The following is a 20,880-nucleotide window of genomic DNA, read 5'->3' as shown; positions in this document are numbered from 1 at the left end:
GGAATCTGAAATATGCCTGCAAAGGGTAATCTCATTCTCCTTTCTTCCTAAGGTCTGATGGTGACGTTAAGAGGCAGCAGTCGCACAACTGAAACCTAATTGTCATGGTTGCTCAGAAAGTGTCTTTGGTTAATATGACTGTACTGGGACCACTGACCAATTGCGTGATTGCTATGGCGTTTCAGGATGGCTGAAGCTATTTCTCTTTCCACTTTCCTTTTTTCTCCTTCTCTCCTTTCTTCTTTCTCTTCATCCTTTTGTTTTTTCCTTCTCCCTTTCTTTCCTTTTCTTTTTCCCTTCTCTCCCCTTCTCCATTTTCTCTCACTTACTTTTATCCCCCTCTTTTCTTCCTTACCTTTGTTCTTATTTTGACCTCTCTTTTTCTGATTAAAATATTTGAACATCTCACTTTCTGTAAAGCATGAGGCGATGTCAGTAGACCATCACCCATACCTTTGATGCCCTAAGCCCAGCTGTGTGACCATTGGACTTTCTTTGCTTTCTCCCTGTAGAAATCCGTGAGGCCTTTCGGGTGCTGGACCGAGATGGGAACGGCTTCATCTCCAAGCAGGAGCTGGGCATGGCCATGCGTTCACTGGGGTACATGCCCAGTGAGGTGGAGCTGGCCATCATCATGCAGCGCTTGGACATGGATGGTAAGACGGGGCAGGCTGCTTCTCCCAGAGATGAGTTCCTGTCCCACGAGCCTTGGTTTTACCAAGGCCTTGCATTTTGGATCAGAAAACTCGGGTTCATGTCTTGGCTTACATTTGAAGAAGGGAAATCTGAGTTATCAATAGATCAGGGATTTTTCAAACCACCAGTGGAGGTGGTTCTGGGGCCACTGAAGGAGTGAAGTGAGAAAGGAGGCCTGGCTGGCAGAACAGTGAGAGCAGTACCCTTGCCCTCCTAAAAAAACCCCAGCTTATCTGCAACCTGAAGATGGCATAATGGTTATGTCTCTGGACTCCCATGAAATCAACTGCAGTTTGAGTCCCAGACCTGGTAGCTTAAAACTCACACCAGATGGGTGTGCGTGCGTGCTCAAAATCCCAAGGGGAGAATGGATGAGAAGGGATTGCTGTGTGGCCATCTCCCCTGGGCGAGTGATTTCTCACTTTCTGTCTCTCTGTCTCCCTTTGTCTCTCTAGCAAGTGCATACGCCTGGTAGCAAAAACCTCTCATTAAAAAAAAAAAGCTTTTATTGAGATACAATTCATGTACCATAAAATTCACCCATATAAACTATTTAATTTGGTGGCTTTTCACATATTTACAGATTTATGTAACCAGTAGTGCAATCAATTTTAGTATATTTTCATCACTCCAAAAAGAAGCCCTTTACCTCTTAGTCTTCACCTCCCAAACCTTCCTTTCCAAGTCCTAGGCAACCAACCATACACTTCCCACCTCTATAGAGCAGGCTCTTTTGGACAGTTCATATAAGTGGAATTATCCAGAATGCAATCCTGTACGACTGGCTTCTTTCATGTTGCATTTTCCCAGGTTCACCATATTTAGCATATATCACTACTTCATGCAGTCAAATCATATACCATTGTATGACCTAACAGCTTCTTTTATATCTGCTTTACACACTGGGTTTCCTTTTTTCTTAAGAATTTTTTTTAATTTAACTTCATTTATTATTATTATTGTTGTTGTTGTTTAATTTGACCAGCGAGAGACAGATAGAGAGAGGGAAAGTGAGAAAGCAAGCCGCCAAGTCTGGGACTCGAACTGCGGTTGGCCATGTGGGAGTCCAGCGCCTTTAACCACCACATCACCTACTGGCCCCTACATACTAGGTTTCTACAGAGAAACTCACTGGGAAAAAGACTTTCACTGATTTTAAAAAGTTCTGAAAAAAATGACTATAGGAACCAGCAGTTAGCGTAATGGCTATGTCGCTGGACTCCCACGTAGTAGACCGCGGTTCGTGTCCCGGACCTGGTGGCTTAAAACTCACGCCGGGCACGTGTGTGTGCGTGCCCAAGATCCCGAGAGGAGAATGGAGGAGAAGGGATTGCGGCGTGACCATCCCCCCTGGGGGGTGATTTCTCGCTTTCTGTCTCTATGTCTCTGTCTGTCTGGCGAGCGCACGCGCCCTACAGTGAAAATCTCTCCAAGAAAAAAAAAAAATGACTATATTGGGCAACGGTCCAATCCCCGCTCCGGTGGGGGCCCCGCGGCCGGGTGGGGGGGCTCATGGGCCCCTGCGCAACCGGTCGCCGGAACGGCCGGCCCTCGCTATGGTGGGGGCCCCCCCGCGGCCCGGGGCTCACGCCCCCTGCGCAGCCAGGGGCTTATGCCCCTGCCCAGCATCCCTGGCCTCTCCGGAGCTGGATGGCCCGGAGGCCGTAAACAAGGTTGAAGAGCTTGCAACTTGAGAAGATGACAGTTACCAGCCCTGCGTTACCTCAGGGGAAAACAAGAACTACTCTGCCATTCTTAAGGAAGCCAGATACCCAAGGACAACTCACACTGCAGACCCCCACAACACCATTCCTGGTAACTACAAGATGACTGCTGTGCCGCATCAGCTGATAATCATCCCTGCGTACCAGAACTGCTTTCCTGAAACTGCATTCCCTGGAGACTCACCTACAATTGTGGATCTGCAGGAGACCCTCCCTTTATCCAACCCTGAATAGAACCTATGCTCCCTATTGTCAAAAACTTTATGAGCTGATAATTGGAAGTCGTGGCCTCTCTCCCTTTACTTGTATGTATCACTTTTTCAATAACTCTTCTGGAAGACAACTGTATATAGCAGAGATATTGTAAGGAGAGAGTGGGAAAGGGCAGAGGGACAAACATAGGGGGAAAAAAAAAAGAGGAAGAGAGAAAAAAACATATATACATAAGCAAGAAAGTAGAAATGGAATATTAGTGATGATAACATGCTTGATTAAGTCACTATGCAGTCTATTCTAGATGGGAAATTACATTTAATACGCTGTGATGATGCTCAGGGAATGAATGTTAGGTAATTAAAAAAAAAAAGTAAAGATAAAAAATGACTATATTCAGGCTAGTGTGGTGGCACTGCTGTAATGCATTGCTTAAGTGAAGCTGAGTCTGTGCGGAAGATTAGGGTTCGGTTCCCTAGTCGACCTGTTCATGCCGGGAACACACGCCCATGATCCTGGTGGCAAGAAAGGATATGGGGGGATCACGGTATGAGACCCTGTTAAGAGTGCTTGTCTTTCTCACTCTCTCTAATTCTCACAAAAGGAATAAGTAAACTTCAGAAAAATAACAATAACAGCTATAGGAGATGATTTTAAAGTTCTTTCTTGCCCTAAAATCCTAAGGTCTGTCCCAAACTTACTGCGATCCTCCTGACATTTAGATTCTGGGCTTTGCTGAAGATCCAGGGAGGAGCCTTCATACTTTGTCTTGTTAACACATGGTCCCTCCAACTCCAGGAAGGCAATTTAATTCTAAGCATAAACAGTTTAGCTCTAGAGTGATGGGCTCCTGACACTCTTAGGGAGAACATGAAGTAGAGACCCAAGTAACAGGAATCAGAGGAGAGGACCAGAAAGTGTCTTTGGGGGAATAGACCAAGGTCACGTAGGGAGATATTTGCTTGGCCTGCAGGCTAATTGCAAGAACATGGTTTTCTCCTGTTACCCTGCTGGTCTGGTTGGGGAGATAATAATAAGGGTGACCATATGGCGAATGCACCCCAGTGCCAACCACCAAGTGCAGCTGTGGACATTTATTTTTGGGTCCAGGATGGAGATAGTTTATCAGGGTATTCAGTTGTATGAGCAGTCCCAGTTTGTCCTCACAACCCTGATTGATTGTGACTCACCATGTCTTTGCAGGCCTGATTTGACCTTGCTTTGTATTTTAGAGATATTTTTGAAAAGCTGGAGCAAAGCGCATATTTTATAGCAAGATCTTTCTTCCATTGACTTCCATCATCATTTCAGAGATCCATTTGCAGGAAAAGATGTTTCCTTTTTAAAAATAATAAAATTCTTAACCTCTGTCTCTGCTTATGGAACTAAGGTTTTGTGCTTTTGATTCTCTTCATACAACTCCTATAATGGAACCTTGTCAAATGGGTTAAATGCAAATGGGATTAGCAATTTTAATAAAACAAGCTATTATGAGATAGTTATTCCTATAAGATTTAAGGATCTTCATCAAAGTCCACTCTTGTTCTTTGTATATTTTCTCATTAGACCATGGCTCCTGGAGGTATTTTTACATTATTGTAAATCCTCCCTGATTCTGTGAGGATTTGGAATCCTATGGGACTTATTTAAGTTGTTCATCAGCTCAGGCAAAAGTTCCCTCTGGCATGTGGTTTAAGAGATTTTAAGTTTTATCAGTTTATTTGCAACTTCTCAGACTCAGCTACCAAGGCTGAATGCATAACTTACAAGGAACTCTAATAGAGAATTTATTTTCTCTTTTTAAAAATTTTATTCATTTGGTTTTTCCATGAGAGAGAGAGACAGAGAGAGAGAGAGAGAGAGAGACATCCAATAGGTCTTCACAGTGTGATACAATCCCCTAATCCCAGCCAGCCTGAATTGCGGACACATGCATGCACCAGTGGTCCTCAGGGAGGTCCCAGGATGTAAACCCAGGATCTTTCCCACCTGGGTCCAGTGTCAGCACCATTGCACCACCACTGGGACCCAATATTTTTATGAATTCCTTAGACAAAAGTCCAACTCATTATCTATTTCATGGTGACCCAAAATAAAAATATACCTATTTATTTTTGAAGCACAGCTTCTTCCATGCTTTGTTTTGTTGCTTATAACAGATTTAATACAAAATATATTAAATTAATGCAGCGGTGTAGGCAAAAGGGAATTGCCTTTATACGTTATTAAATGCCTAGATGTGAAAGAGCTAAGTGGAAAATGCCCAGTCTGCAGCTGAAATGTGTGTCTTAAATGTTTTATAAAGAATGCCAAGAAGTGAAATTGCTAGAATACCGGGGTCTGCATATGGATGAATTGACTGTTTTTCAGTGTCCTTCTCTTAATGGGGCCTTCTGAGCTGTTCTGTTAAAAAAAAAAAAAAGTCAAGTTCTAATTATATCCTTCCTTCCTTGCTTCTGTTGCTGGGGATCCTCCACAGAGATTCAGTCCTCCCTAATTAAGTTTCTCTTTGGCATGGAAAATGTGGAATGGTAGGGATTTTTATGGGGATGATGTCCAAAATAGGGGTGTTTGGGATAGGGCTTAGGATTCTTAGCTGTAAGATGACCATGCTTCCTGCCTACAGACCCTGATATCCAGGGGCAGCAAAAGAGGGGGTGGTGGTAGCCCTTTCTATCCCAGCTGGTTATGATTAGGAGCAGATCCGGCCCACACACCGATCTTCTCTTTCTGGGGTCCCTGCTGGTTTACCCAAGAGTGAGGTAATACCTTCGGCATGAAGCCCAGCTGGAATTAGCCTAAGTTTGACTGTGCAATCCAAGTGGACACATGAGGTTTTCATTAGGGGGCTCCATGGGAGTGGGGTGCTTCGCTGGCTACACATGTAATAGTAACCACCCTGGATTAGAGAGCTTGCCTGGATTTCCTGGACACAGTCTTAACCAGACAGTTCCAGAGGACAGAATGGGAGGCAGGCAGGAGGGTCTAGGGTTACTCTCCTGGCCTGTAGTCAATTTGCCTTCAGTGGTAGAACCAACTGTGTATGTGTAAGCATGTATGCGAGTGTGTGTATATGCATGCACAGATTTGTGACATGGGCTGAACTGCTAAACAATTCCCCCAAACTTCTGCCAATGCCCATTTGACCCATTATTGCAAAGGTTCTTGCTCAGAACTTTAACTCAGCTCCTCTTCCTCTTGTGTTCATTGTCCCATTCCTCTTTCATCAGCCTCTGCAGTCAAGGTGACTTTTCCTCTAGCACCAGCTAGGGATCAGGATTTACCTTTCTTGGAAGGTTATTTCCTGAGACCTTTCTATTTGCCCTCATTTAGGAAGTCTGCAGTGTTCTCCACCAAGCTCATTGCCCTGTGCCTTCATTCCTGTTAGGAACTGACGTCCTGTGTGTCATCCTTGAAAGAACTGGTAGTCCCAGCTAGGTGGTACAGTTGGTAGCAAATTGAACTGCAGTGCTGGAAGCCACATGGCTGGCCATGGATTTGGATCCCTGGGCAGGCCTACAAACACACCAGGCATGTGCACTGGCACAAGATCCTGATGAACTAGAAGCTTGAGGAAGGGGATTGTGACATGACTAGACTCTATCAGGGATGCTACCCCCCCCCTCACGTTCCCTCCCACCCAGTGCACAAGAATGTATTCTCCATCTAGAATAAAAATAAAAACAAAACTTAAAAACAAAATTTTTTTTTTGGAGAGATTTTCACTGTAGGGTGCGTGCGCTCGCCAGACAGACAGAGAGAGACATAGAGACAGAAAGCGAGAAATCACCCCCCAGGGGGGATGGTCACGCCGCAATCCCTTCTCCTCCATTCTCCTTTCGGGATCTTGGGCACGCACACACACGTGCCCGGCGTGAGTTTTAAGCCACCGGGTCCGGGACACGAACCGCGGTCAACTACGTGGGAGTCCAGCGACATAGCCATTATGCTAACTGCTGGTTCCCAACTTAAAAACAAATTTTAAAAAGCTTTCATTATATACACAAAGAAAGAACTGATAAAATAAGCACTCAGAAAGTTACTTCCAAAGCTGAATTATTTCATAGAAGTAGGTTGAGAATGACTGCATGGAAGTTACCTTGGGCTCTGCCACATCCCATTTGCTTCCTCAGCTCCAGAGACCCCCCATCGCAGGTACCGGAGCCCCTCAGAGCTTTCTGCCTCATTCACTGGGGCAGGGGCTTAGTAGCTTTAAGATCCAAGGGAAGCTACACAACCACATTACTATAGTCATCTGGAGTGAATTCAGCTAGCTTTGCAAATAGATTCCTGAAATCATCCAACAATCAAACATTCTCAGCAGCCAGTGGCCCGTGCATCTGTTGCATGGGCCTGAGATTCCCGGTCCACCCTAAAGGATCAGGTATAGTGGCACACGCCAGTGGTCACATCTGCTTGAGAGGCTGAGGCAGGAGGATTGTGACACAGTGAGACCCTGTTTTAAACACCACACACACACACAACACACACACACACACACACACTACAAAAGAAAAAAATCCAAGAAACAAAAACAGATGGGCTGCATCAAAATGCCCAGATGTAGCACCTGTATCCTTTAATAAGCACATCTCTTAGTCCATTATTGCTTTTCTTACAGAAATATCCAAGACTGAGTGAATTTATAAAGAAACGTGTTTATTCAGCTCATGATTTGGAGGTTCAGGGTCCACAGTCCAACTTCTTATGTGGCTACACCCATGCTAGAGGGCAGGGTGAGCAGAGCAGCTGTCCATAAGTTTCTCCTTGTTCTGTTCCACGTCTCTGTGGCCTCTTCCTGCCTTATTTCCTCTCCCTTTAAACACCAGAAGTCCATCATGGAGGCCCTGCTCTGATGACCCAAAGGCTCCACCCTAGGACACCATGAAGGGATTGTTCTCACTTAATATTTTACAATTCAACCAAGTCCCACCACATGGACTTCTGGGGAATGTCCACTTACTGTGTACTGAGACTAAATTTCAAACTTTTGGGGGACAAACCATTATCCAAACCATAATAGCACATCACCTTGTGCACCAGTCTGTGCATTGACACAATTAGGGCGCTTCTGGTTAAAAGAAAAATCTTTGCTACATTGTGTAGGAGGTAAATGACTGAAAGGGAATAAGGAGTTTTTCTTTGGGGACCTTGAAGAAAGTGGACAGTGGTTGGTTCCCTTTGCCTGAAAGCAGGTGGCCCTCACGTATGTCCAGGGTTAAGCAGCATCAGCTTCCCAAGGGAACTTATTTAAAATGCTGAATCTCAGGCTCTACCCCAGACTAGCTGAGTCAGAATTTTCTTTTAACAAGATTCCCAGGTGATCCATACACAAGGAAGTTTGAGAAGCGGTAGTCTGGGGCACACTTTATGAGAAGCGCTAGTCTGGGGCACACTTTGAGAAACAGAAAGCAAACCCAACTATACTATACTTCCTTCTTTGATGATGTCACCAATGCAATGGAGCCCCTTCTTTGTCTCCTACCAGTAACGCAATGCATGGGGATTATAACTTTAAAAACTTGAAATATTTCACAAAGCACACATTTTGATGAAGATAAACTAAAGGAAAATATCTCTCTAAAGATATTGCATTTGGGGGACCAGCAGTTAGCGTAAAGGCTATGTTGCTGGACTCCCATGTATTTGACTATGGTTTGTGTCCCGGACTCGGTGGCTTAAACTCACACTGGGTGCGTGTGCGTGCGTGCCCAAGATCCCGAGAAGAGAATGGAGGAGAAGGGATTACGGTGTGGCCATCCCCCCTGGGGGTGATTTCTCGCTTTCTATCTCTGTCTCTGTCTTTCTGGTGAGCGCATGCGCCCTATAGCAAAAACCTCTCCAAAAAAAAGAAAAAAGATATTGCATTTGGTAATAAGCATGATTGGCATGAAATGATTTCCTATTTTGTTCTATGCTGAGTTCTTCAGTCTCACTATGGTGAGTTGTAAGTGGGTACCTAATGATAATGATAAATAGCATGTATTTTAGTGCCACCAATTATAGCAAAATACTTAACGGAGTTTTCACCATGGACCAAACACTGTCCTAAGCACTTTATTTATTAACCTATGTAGTCATCACAACAGCTATAGGTTCTAGCTATTATGGTTCTCATTCTATGGATGAGGTTTCAAGTAACCTATCCAGGTAATGGTACTACTGAGAGAGCCATACGAATCTACGAACTTAACCACGTACTATAACCAAACCATCTGCGAGTCTGGTTCAGTAACCACACCCAAGTTTGGCTGCCACCTCAAAGTTCAACACTCCAGAGACAGGTGTTGGTGAAAAGGAAGGTAGCTTTATTCAGGAAACTGGAAACCTGGGAAGATGAACTAATAATGTTCAAAGACCGTCTCCAAAGTCTCGGGCCAGGAGCAGAGGTTTTAAAGGAAATACAAGAGAAGCAAGAAGGGAGGTGGGAAGGGGAATTAATTACATGCTCTACTGCACAGGAGTCATTTTCTAGGTCACATGGAGATTTGTTGGCACCAAAGTTGTCATTCACAGCTGTGGTCATCTCACCCTCAGGGCCAGTGTCTTCCTGTTCTTAATTTTTGTAGACACCTCTGCTTTCTAGTTGGGATATCAAGGCCTAGTTCCTGTGAAAACTGAGCAAAGCTATGATTTGGCTTATTTCCATGAGTTAAAAAGACTAAAGGAAGGTCAGTTAGCAAAAGGAAAGCAAATCAGCTTTAAGGGCTAGTCTATTATGTCATGTTTAATATGGAGTTCCTTTGGTTCTTTCTTGGAGGTTGACTGTAGTATCTTATAGATATATTATTCTTTTTGTAATGTTAGTGGATATAGATCACTTAGGTTAATGATGGGGCAGTAAAGCAGTAACAGAACACACACACACATACAAGTCATGAAATCCCAGGCATTTCAAACCTATATGTGAATATTTTGGTAGCCAACTACTGTTCCAAATAATATCTAGAAACAAAGGTTTCTCCTGAAGTCACCTTTGGTTGGATGAATGACTCCAGCTACTTTCTAGGTTACCCTTGTATGAGAACAGACTGTGGAGTTGAAGATGGTATTTCTGGGTTTCTCATTTTCTTAGTAAAGAGGAAGTCCTTTAGGCCCTTTTGGGATATGTAGTGGTGAAGGATGTTCAAGACAAATCCACTCAAACATGCCTATCTCCCTAAGTAATTCCTTCCTCTGTTTCATTCCAGAAAAGTTTGGCCATCTCAATCTTATTGAGAGTTGGCCATATTGAGCCCAAGTTTCAAACACACACTGCTTGATTCACTTCCAGCTACTCAAGCCAACATATTAAAAATAATTTTTGGCATTGTGCTACTGTTTCAACAAAAGGAGCCTCATCCTGTTGGAATTTTGGGCACTCACACATATGCCCCAGTGTGTTTTTCAAGCCACTGGAGGCTGGATTTGAACTATGGGATCTGCCATAGGAGATCTGGCACCCTTAACCACTAGACTACAGGGCCAACTCCCAAGAACTTTTGAAAAACCCCTCATAGGCTCCCTTTTCAAGACAGCTACCTCAGCTGTGTTTATTGAAAGTCTCCCTGGTCTTTAAGTTGACCTTGTCTGATCCCAAGTAGTTATCAGAGAGGAGGCAAGGGAGACTTGGGGATTTAATTTTCTGAATTCATGTAAAAGTTTCTATTCTAAGTCTCATGTCCCACTGTTTTCTAATCAGGACTTGAAATTTCACATAAGAGATTTCGAACCTGTAATTTCAACTTAAAATTCTGCAGACCTCACAATTAAATTTGGAGTTTTCCCTGCAGCTGTAAGAAATAAGTAATAACTTTAGGGTTGGCACTCTAGTTCTCTGTCTGTGATGTGAGTTGAGAGTTCGAAGACCTGAGCTTGCCGCCCTGCCCCCACAAGAGCATACAGAAGTGACCTTCTTCTTTCAAGGGCCTTGTAGTCATCATTACTACCACATAGGTCAGACACAGAAGCCATTTGGGTCTTCCAGAATATTAGTTCCAATAATTTTTTTAATCCCAAGAAACCACAGATGACATTTAATCAATTGTGATGCCAGTGTATGTCTTAGATCCTGTTTTCCATTGGCAAGACGGACAGCAGTAAATTTAAGATTAGAAATAAGCAAACCCATCTCAGAACCCCACTTAGGAAGTCTGTTGCTTCCATTGTACCATGTGCCATACATACTATCTTGAAAGGAGAAACCATGTTAGATTCCTAAAAGTGAGATTATTATGTGAAAGATAGGAACCTGCTAGGATTCTTCATACCTAAATAACATTTTTCTCAGGACCTGCAGGTGCCATAGCCCTAGACTCCCATGTAGTCTACGGCAGTTTGAATTCTGGACCTGGCGGCCTGAAACTCATGCTGGGCACGTGTGCATGCGTGCTCAAACTCCTGAGAGGATAGGATAATGGAGGAGAAGGGATTGCGGCATGACCATCTCTCTGGGAGGTGATTTCTTACTTTTTGTCTTTCTGTCTCTGCCTCTCTGGCAAGTGCATGAGTCCTATAGCAAAAATCTCTGTTTAAATAAATAAATAAATAGGATTCTCCTCAGGCAAGGTTTACCTAAAGGAATGTATGAGAGTGCCTGTTTTAGAACACCCTGAGCAATATTGAATATTATCATTTAAAAACTCATTACCAGTATGCTTGATAAAATGTGAGGACTTACTTTGCTTTAACTTACAAGTGAAATGAAATACATTTCATGATGATTAGCTAGCTATTTTTTTGTCCCCCTTTTGGAGATTTTCTACTTTCATTTCTGGATCTCTCTCTCTCTCTCTCTCTTTTTTTTTTTTTTTAAGAGGTTTTTGTTATAGGGCGTGTGTGCTTGCCAGAAAGACAGAGAGAGACAGAGAGACAGAGAGTGGGAAATCACTACCCGGGGGGATGGCCATGCCACAATCCCTTCTCCTCCGCTCTCCTCTCGGGATCTCGGGCACGCACGCACTCACGCCTGAAGTGAGTTTAAGCCACTGGATCCAGGATTCACACTACGGTCGACTACATGGGAGTCCAGTGACATGGCCATTACGCCAACCAACTGCTGGTCCCTTGGATCTGTTTCAGTAACAATAGTCTAAGTTATGCTGTGCTAACAAATAATACCCCTTATATTATATATAGCTTTAAATAGCAAAATTAAAGTTCTCGATTATGCTGTTTTGTCCATCGTGGGCTGACTTGTGTCCTTCCTTCGTGTCACCCTCACTCCCTTACTCAAGGGTTCTGAAAGAAAGAGGCAGTAAGAAAGAGGCCAGGTAAATCATGCAGTGACTTTTGGAATATCTATCATGTCTGTTTACATTCATTGGCTAATGTACGTCAACATGGCCATCCCTAATATCAAAAGGTGTTGGAACATACAGATCAACCCCATGCCCAGAAGAGAATGAACTAGAAATATTTGGTGAACAGAACTAATAATGACTTAGGATTTTAGGCTTTTTAAAAAATTAGAATGTCATGTCCATTGCAAAATTTTTGTTTCAGAAAAGATTTTTTAGAAATACTTTGAGTAGGGGTGAAAGCACAGATATTGTGGGAGAGTTTATATAATTTTTTTCAGATTGATCAAGTAGACTAAACTAAATAAGATCATTTGAATGATATTGAGTATGTATGTGGGTGTGTGTGTAATATAAATTTTATATCTTTAAAAAGAGAATAGCTTTCTCTTAAGTAATTTTGGAACATCGACAAAAACATGGTCATATATTAGCCACAAAGACAACCCAATTAAATTCCAAAGGACAAATATTGCAGAAATGGTCTTTGAGTACAATGTTATAAACCAGAAATTATTAGCAAAAGTTTCAATAACAATCCCACCCACTTAGATTTAAAGATTAAAAACCAACAACTTTTCAACTTGATGAACAGGTCCAAGTGCTGATACATTGAAAAAGAAAAGCAATAAACTGACAAAGATAGTGTATCTGAGTAAGAATGAATTACTGCTAAAATAAACTAGATATGAAAAACAAATATGGGAGATTTGATACAACTTCATGTGAATGCTTTGATATCTACGTGAAATGGATATTTTTATGGAAAAATATAAATTATTGAGATTGGTTCAGGCTGAAGTAAGTCTAAATCAGAAGATGCATACTTGCAGCCTCCCAGCCAAATACATTTAGCCATATTTTATTTGGCCCATACACCATTTTATTAGGCAGAAAATCTCACATTAAAAAAATCTACATTTCTCTCCCTTCTTAAAATCTTGGAGTATTTGGCAAGACTAGAATCTCCATTCCTTTATTGAAATAATTTGGTAGAGTTGAGTAACTATTCTCTCTAGGTAGGGAATATAGTTCAGTTTCTATCATTCATTGCCTTACACTTGACTGCTCTCCTTCTGATCAACTGGCTTGGTCTCTCTAAGTTTGAGATTTGTGATTCTAGCCTAAGGATCAGCAATAAGAGAGTTTTTTCTTATTGTTGTCGTTTTTGGTTACTTTTATTTTTTTAAGAATTATTTTATTTAACTTTTATTTATTTATTTTAATTTGACCAGAGAGGGACAGAATGAGAGAGAGAGAGAGAGAGAGAGAGAGAGAGAGAGAGGGAGAGAGAGAAAGGAGAGAGCAAAAGTAAGAAAGCAAGCCTCCAGGTCTGGTATTGAAACTACAATCAGCCATGCGGGAGTCCAGTGCCCTTAACCACCATGCCACCTGCTGCCCTCCACCCCTGTTTCTTATAACCATAGTACTTTCATTCTTCATTTGTCTTAACTGTAGGGAGTTGATGATTTTGCAAATTTTTGTTTTCATTTTGCTTATTGTTGTCAATTCTAGTTAGTTTAGTAGATTACTTATTTTAATTCTTCAGTATTTAATAATCAAGGCAAGCAGAGTTTGAGCAATTTGTCACTGAGAAGTTTCAGCAATCTCTGAAATTTTGATAGATAGTTTTAATTGATCATTGTTTTCTGTATGTTTTATTGTATGTTCTTATTGCCTCTGCTACTTACTCCACACATTCTATAGGAAAGTATTTTATAATTTGTGAGTTACTGAGATTTTAATATTCATAGTTCACATTCAGTTTTCTATTTTTACTGCACTGTGGAAAATAAGTATGAACTGCTATTTCCCAGAATATTCAATTTAACCAAGAAGACGAACTTTTATAAAGTATTGCCTTTATGATATAAGGCTTTTATATATGCATAGAAGTTATCTTCATGTTACCAAAATCCTCTCTACCCTTATCTGTGCTTATTATATCTGAGATACATTACTCTGGTGTGTTGTTCTCCTACTGCTGTTGTGTTGTTTCTTGAGTTTACTTCTAACAGATTTTATTTTAATTTTCAGTGCTCTGTCTGCCTTCCTAGTGGATTTTGCTTTTTATCAGGGTTAATGTTCTTAAAATGCTTTTGAGTTATGCTTTTGATTTCTGTTGATTTTTATCACATAACCTTTTTGCTTGTGTTTGCATAGCATTTATAGTTATATGCGATTTTTACTGGGATCATTTATAATTATTCAGTGCTTCTCCTTCCAGAACGTGTTGCACTACCCCTTTCTGCAATTTTATCAGGGAATGAAACTTCTACAAAATACATGCCATTATGATTTAATTTTGAGTTATTCTGAGAGCCTTTTTATTGGCAATCTTAGCCTATTTATATTCACTTTAGAACATTTAAGTCTTAATTCTGTCTTTTTGCGTATATAATATTATAATAACATGTGTATATAATATTAAATTTTTTCTTTGTTGACTAAAGTATTGTTTTTTGGTTTTAGTATTTACCTCTCAGTTATTTGGAATTTAGATCGCTTACTTTCACTCTCTCTAGTAATGGCTAAAGTGTTTGTAAACTTATCCCTCACAGCTAACATCAGGTACAAATTTGTACTACACTTTCATGAGAAATTAGTTTTCTTGTTATTCTATTTGTTAGTATTAAAATATGGTTATTGTAAATACACTCCCCTCCTCTTTAAATACAATATATATCATTTTTAAATTAATTAATTCTTAAAAGTTGAAAATATGATTATATGTATTTTTTGTGTACAGTATGATATGAAGTATATACACACACACATTGTGGAATGGTTAAATCTAACAAGCTAATATATGCATCATATAGTTATTTTGTGATGAGAACACTTAACATCCACTCTCTTAGCATTTTTCAACAATACAACATGATCATCTATTAACTATAGCTACCATGCTATATAATAGATCTCTTGAATTTAATTCTTCTAACTGTAATTTTGTACTCTCTGATCAATACCTCTACCATACCTCTCTGACTGCCCCAGGCTCTTGTAACCACCATTCAACTTTTTATTTCTGTGAGATAAACTTTTTTAGATTTCACATATGGAGTGAGTTTATGAGGTATTTGTCTTTCTGTGCCTGGCTTATTTTACTTAACATTATTTCTTCCAGGTTCATCCAGTGTTATTGCAAACAGTAGGATTTTTCTTTTTTATGGCTGACTAGTATTCCACTGTGTGTGTGTGTGTGTGTGTGTGTGTGTGTGTGTGTATAATAGAGCATATTTACTTCATTAATTCATCTGTTGATGGATACGTAGGTTGATTCCATATCTTAGCTATTATTAATAATGCTGCAAGGATAGAAGTGCAAATATCTCTTTGAAATATTGAATTTATTTCCTTTAAATATAGTGCAAATATCTCTTTGGGATATGGATTTTACTTCCTTTGGATATATACTCAGTAGTGGAATTGATGGATCGTATGATGGTTCTGTTTTTTTCTTTTCTGAGGAACAGTCATACTATTTTCTATACTGGCTGTACTAATTTACATTCTTATAATTAGTATGCAAGGGTTTCCTTTTCATCACATCTTGCCAATACATTATCTTTTGTCTTTTTGATAACAGCCATTTTGACAGGAGTGAGGTGATATTTCAGTAGTTTTATATGCATTTTTCTGATGAGTAATCATGTTGAACACTTTCAAAATATTTTGTTAGTCCTTTGTATGTATTCCTTTGAGTAGTGTCTGTTTAAGTCTTTTGTCTATTTTGAAAAATCAGATTTTGTTTTTGTATTTATTTCTTTATTTTTGCTATTGAGTTGTTTGAGTTCCTTATATATTTTGAATAGTGACCCTTTATCACATATATGGTTTGCAAATATTTTCTCCCATTCTGTAGATTGTCTCTCTATTCTGTTGGTTGTTTCCCTTCTGTGTAGAAGAGTTTTTGTTTGAGGTAATCCCATTTATCTACTTTTACTTTGTTGCTTGTACTCTTGAAATCATATCCAAAAATTATCATTGCTCAGACCAATGTCATAGAGCTTTACCCCTATGTTTTCTTCTAGTAGTTTATAATTTTAGGTCTTAAATTTAAGTCTTCAATTTATTTTGAGTTGATTTTTGTATACAGTAAGAGATAAGGATCAGGCTTCATTCTTCTATAGAGAGATATCCAATTTTCCAAAAACTGTGTATTGAAGAAACTGTCCTTTCCCCATTGTATGTTCTTGGCTCCTTTGTTAAAAATAAGTTGGCCAATGTATGAATTTACTTCTGGGTTCTCTCTTCTGTTATACTGGTCTGTTTTTGTGCCAGAGCCATGCTGTTTTGGTTATTATAGCTTTAGAGTATATTTTGAAGTCAGATTATGTAAGGTCTTTAGCTTTGCTTTTCTTTCTCAAGATTCTTTTGGCTATTCAGAATGTTTTGTAACTCCATATGAATTTTAGGAATTTCTTTTTTCTGTTTCTGTGAAGAATGGTATTTGTATTTTGATAGGGATTGCACTGACTCTGTAGATTGCTTTGAGCAGTTTGGCATTTTAACAGTATTAACTCTTCCAATCCATGAATGTGGGACCTTTTTTAAAAAAAATGATTATTTTATTATCTTTATTTATTTATTTAAATTTGACCAGGGAGGGACAGAATGAGAGAGACAGAGACAAATTTGTACTACACTTTCATGAGAAATTAGTTTTCTTGTTATTCTATTTGTTAGTATTAAAATATGGTTATTGTAAATACACTCCCCTCCTCTTTAAATACAATATATATCATTTTTAAATTAATTAATTCTTAAAAGTTGAAAATATGATTATATGTATTTTTTGTGTACAGTATGATATGAAGTATATACACACACACATTGTGGAATGGTTAAATCTAACAAGCTAATATATGCATCATATAGTTATTTTGTGATGAGAACACTTAACATCCACTCTCTTAGCATTTTTCAACAATACAACATGATCATCTATTAACTATAGCTACCATGCTATATAATAGATCTCTTGAATTTAATTCTTCTAACTGTAATTTTGTACTCTCTGATCAATACCTCTACCATACCTCTCTGACTGCCCCAGGCTCTTGTAACCACCATTCAACTTTTTATTTCTGTGAGATAAACTTTTTTAGATTTCACATATGGAGTGAGTTTATGAGGTATTTGTCTTTCTGTGCCTGGCTTATTTTACTTAACATTATTTCTTCCAGGTTCATCCAGTGTTATTGCAAACAGTAGGATTTTTCTTTTTTATGGCTGACTAGTATTCCACTGTGTGTGTGTGTGTGTGTGTGTGTGTGTGTGTATAATAGAGCATATTTACTTCATTAATTCATCTGTTGATGGATACGTAGGTTGATTCCATATCTTAGCTATTATTAATAATGCTGCAAGGATAGAAGTGCAAATATCTCTTTGAAATATTGAATTTATTTCCTTTAAATATAGTGCAAATATCTCTTTGGGATATGGATTTTACTTCCTTTGGATATATACTCAGTAGTGGAATTGATGGATCGTATGATGGTTCTGTTTTTTTCTTTTCTGAGGAACAGTCATACTATTTTCTATACTGGCTGTACTAATTTACATTCTTATAATTAGTATGCAAGGGTTTCCTTTTCATCACATCTTGCCAATACATTATCTTTTGTCTTTTTGATAACAGCCATTTTGACAGGAGTGAGGTGATATTTCAGTAGTTTTATATGCATTTTTCTGATGAGTAATCATGTTGAACACTTTCAAAATATTTTGTTAGTCCTTTGTATGTATTCCTTTGAGTAGTGTCTGTTTAAGTCTTTTGTCTATTTTGAAAAATCAGATTTTGTTTTTGTATTTATTTCTTTATTTTTGCTATTGAGTTGTTTGAGTTCCTTATATATTTTGAATAGTGACCCTTTATCACATATATGGTTTGCAAATATTTTCTCCCATTCTGTAGATTGTCTCTCTATTCTGTTGGTTGTTTCCCTTCTGTGTAGAAGAGTTTTTGTTTGAGGTAATCCCATTTATCTACTTTTACTTTGTTGCTTGTACTCTTGAAATCATATCCAAAAATTATCATTGCTCAGACCAATGTCATAGAGCTTTACCCCTATGTTTTCTTCTAGTAGTTTATAATTTTAGGTCTTAAATTTAAGTCTTCAATTTATTTTGAGTTGATTTTTGTATACAGTAAGAGATAAGGATCAGGCTTCATTCTTCTATAGAGAGATATCCAATTTTCCAAAAACTGTGTATTGAAGAAACTGTCCTTTCCCCATTGTATGTTCTTGGCTCCTTTGTTAAAAATAAGTTGGCCAATGTATGAATTTACTTCTGGGTTCTCTCTTCTGTTATACTGGTCTGTTTTTGTGCCAGAGCCATGCTGTTTTGGTTATTATAGCTTTAGAGTATATTTTGAAGTCAGATTATGTAAGGTCTTTAGCTTTGCTTTTCTTTCTCAAGATTCTTTTGGCTATTCAGAATGTTTTGTAACTCCATATGAATTTTAGGAATTTCTTTTTTCTGTTTCTGTGAAGAATGGTATTTGTATTTTGATAGGGATTGCACTGACTCTGTAGATTGCTTTGAGCAGTTTGGCATTTTAACAGTATTAACTCTTCCAATCCATGAATGTGGGACCTTTTTTAAAAAAAATGATTATTTTATTATCTTTATTTATTTATTTAAATTTGACCAAGGAGGGACAGAATGAGAGAGACAGAGAGAAAGAGAGAGAGAGTGAGAAAGAAGCCACCAGGTCCAGGATTCAAACTACAGTGGGCCATGTGGGAGTCCGGCATTCAGCACCCTTAGTCACTATGCCACCTGCCGACCCTGCATGTGGGATCTTACCATTAATTTGTGCCTCCAATTTTTTCTTCAATGTTTTATAGTTTTTATTATAAAGTTTTTACTCTCTTTGTTTTCTTGCATTTGCTACGTATCTTTCAGTTTCTGTGTGTCTCTCTCTTTCTTTTAACATTTTATGCATGTTAGGTCATGCTCTATGGCCTCCACATTTTTTTTTGTCACTCACAGGTGTCTTTTCTCTGTCTTTTATCTCAGTCATCTGTATTTCTCATATATTATATTTTCTACTTCACTACTTCGATGATTTCAGTGGGTAGCTTACTGATTACTGGACTTTATTTCTGTAGCAATGCTTTCTCATTTCTGTGCACTTTTTTTTTGTTAATTTTCTAATTTGGTTTGGTTTATTTTAGTGTTGTTGAGGACATAAACTAGGATAGAGAGGTTTTTTATTATTTTATTTTATTTTATTTTTTTAATTATTTCAGGACCAGCAGATGGCATAATGGTTACATCGCTGAACTCCCATGTAGTTGACCATGGTTTGAGTCCTGAACCCAGAAGCTTAAAACTCATGCTGGGTGTGTGTGTGTGCGTGCCCAAAATTCTGAGAAGAGAATGGAAGAGAAGGGATTTTGGTGTGGCCATCCCCCTTTGGGGGGTAGTCATTTCTCATTGTCTATCTCTCTGTCTCTCCTGTGATTACATGCGCCCTACAGCAAAAATTTCTCTTAAAATATATTTTTTCTATGAGTGAGAGAGACAGAAAGAAGAGAGAGAGAGAGGGAGAGAAAAAGAGAGCAAGAGAGAGATCAACAAGATTCTAATGTCATTATCTCCCTCTAGCTTCAGCCAGCCCCAGATCATGGACACACTCACGTCTGATATACCCAGGGAGGTCTGTGCATGTGAACTAGTAACCTTCTCTTGTGGGTCAGCTTTACAGAGTGTTGTGTTTTGCCACTGTGCCACCATCTTACCCCTAAACTAGAAGATTTTCAAACAATTTTGGTAGATTGTTTTAGAGCTAGGGAGTTGCTGAGTCCTCAAACAATCTGTGGTGGCTTCTTTATTTCGAGAGAGAGATTTTCATTACAGGGTGAATGTGCTCACTAAAAAGACAGACAGACAAAAAGTGAGAAATCACTCCCCAGGGAGGATGGCCACATTGCAATCTCTTCTCCTCCATTCTCCTCTTGGGATTTTGGGTACACATGCACACATGCCCAATGCAAGTTTTAAGCCACTGAATCTGGGTCTTTTTTGGGGGAGGGTAGGTTTTTACTATAGGGTGTGTGTGCTCGCCAGAAAGAGAGAGAGAAACAGAGAGACAGAAAGTGAGAAATCATCCCCCAGGAGTGATGGCCATGCCGCAATCCCTTCTTCTCCATTCTCCTCTCGGGATCTTGGGCACGCACGCACATGCGCCCAACGTGAATTTAAGTCACTGGGTTTGGGACTTGAACCGCGGTCGGCTACATGGGAGTTTAGTGGCATAGCCATTATGCTAACTGCTGGTCCCTCTGGGTCTTGAACTGTGGTCAACTATGTGAGAGTCCAGCAATGTAACCCTTATGCCGTCTGCTTGTCCTGGTAGTGACTTTTGAGCTACAATATTCTTTCACGTGTCTCTTAAATTTCCTAGTGGAGGCAGATCCAGCTTGTCTAGTGTTAACTTAAGGTCAGATGAGATTAGGCTCTAGCAAAGATGGATGTAGTACATCAGTCAAATTCCTTTCCTGTCTAAGCAAAGAATGGGGGTGGTATGAGGTAATTATAAGCAGGTAATTATTCAACAGCATAGGAATATTGAAGAAGAGGCTCAGTAGGTGTCTGTTGTAGTTGCACTATGCATGGGATCCATGTACAAAATGCTTCCTGAAGTTTCTGGGTCTGTGTTATGTGAGGTTCCTCTTCTTCTTAGTATTATTATTATTTCTGCCTTATCTTAGTAGATAGATAAAACATTATAAAATAATTATATTTTCCACAAACTTTTTGAAGTTATGGTTATTGTAATATTTTATTTTTAGTTAATCTTTTCTTAAAAATATTTATTTAACTTTATTTATTTTTTTAATAATTATTTTATTTCTTTTCTTAATTTATTTAACTTTATTTATTTTTTTAATAATTATTTTATTTAACTTTATTTATTTATTATAATTTGACCAGAGAGGGACGGGACA

General features: G+C 39.1%; 1 protein-coding gene across 1 annotated transcript in view; it reads left to right on the top strand.

Moving 5' to 3' along the window:
* CALN1 (calneuron 1) overlaps window positions 1-20,880 on the top strand; it is a 579,183-nt gene that overhangs the window by 302,152 nt on the left and 256,151 nt on the right. The window contains exon 4 of the mRNA XM_006155014.3: window positions 513-656. Within this exon, the coding sequence (XP_006155076.1) occupies window positions 513-656 (144 nt within the window). The remainder of the gene's footprint in view (window positions 1-512; window positions 657-20,880) is intronic.

This window comes from Tupaia chinensis, unplaced genomic scaffold (genome assembly GCF_000334495.1).
Source record: "Tupaia chinensis unplaced genomic scaffold, TupChi_1.0 Scaffold000429_1, whole genome shotgun sequence".
Taxonomy (NCBI): Eukaryota; Metazoa; Chordata; class Mammalia; order Scandentia; family Tupaiidae; genus Tupaia; species Tupaia belangeri.
The sequence above is the reverse complement of the archived record's forward strand: the minus strand, read 5'-3'. Positions and strand labels throughout refer to the sequence as shown.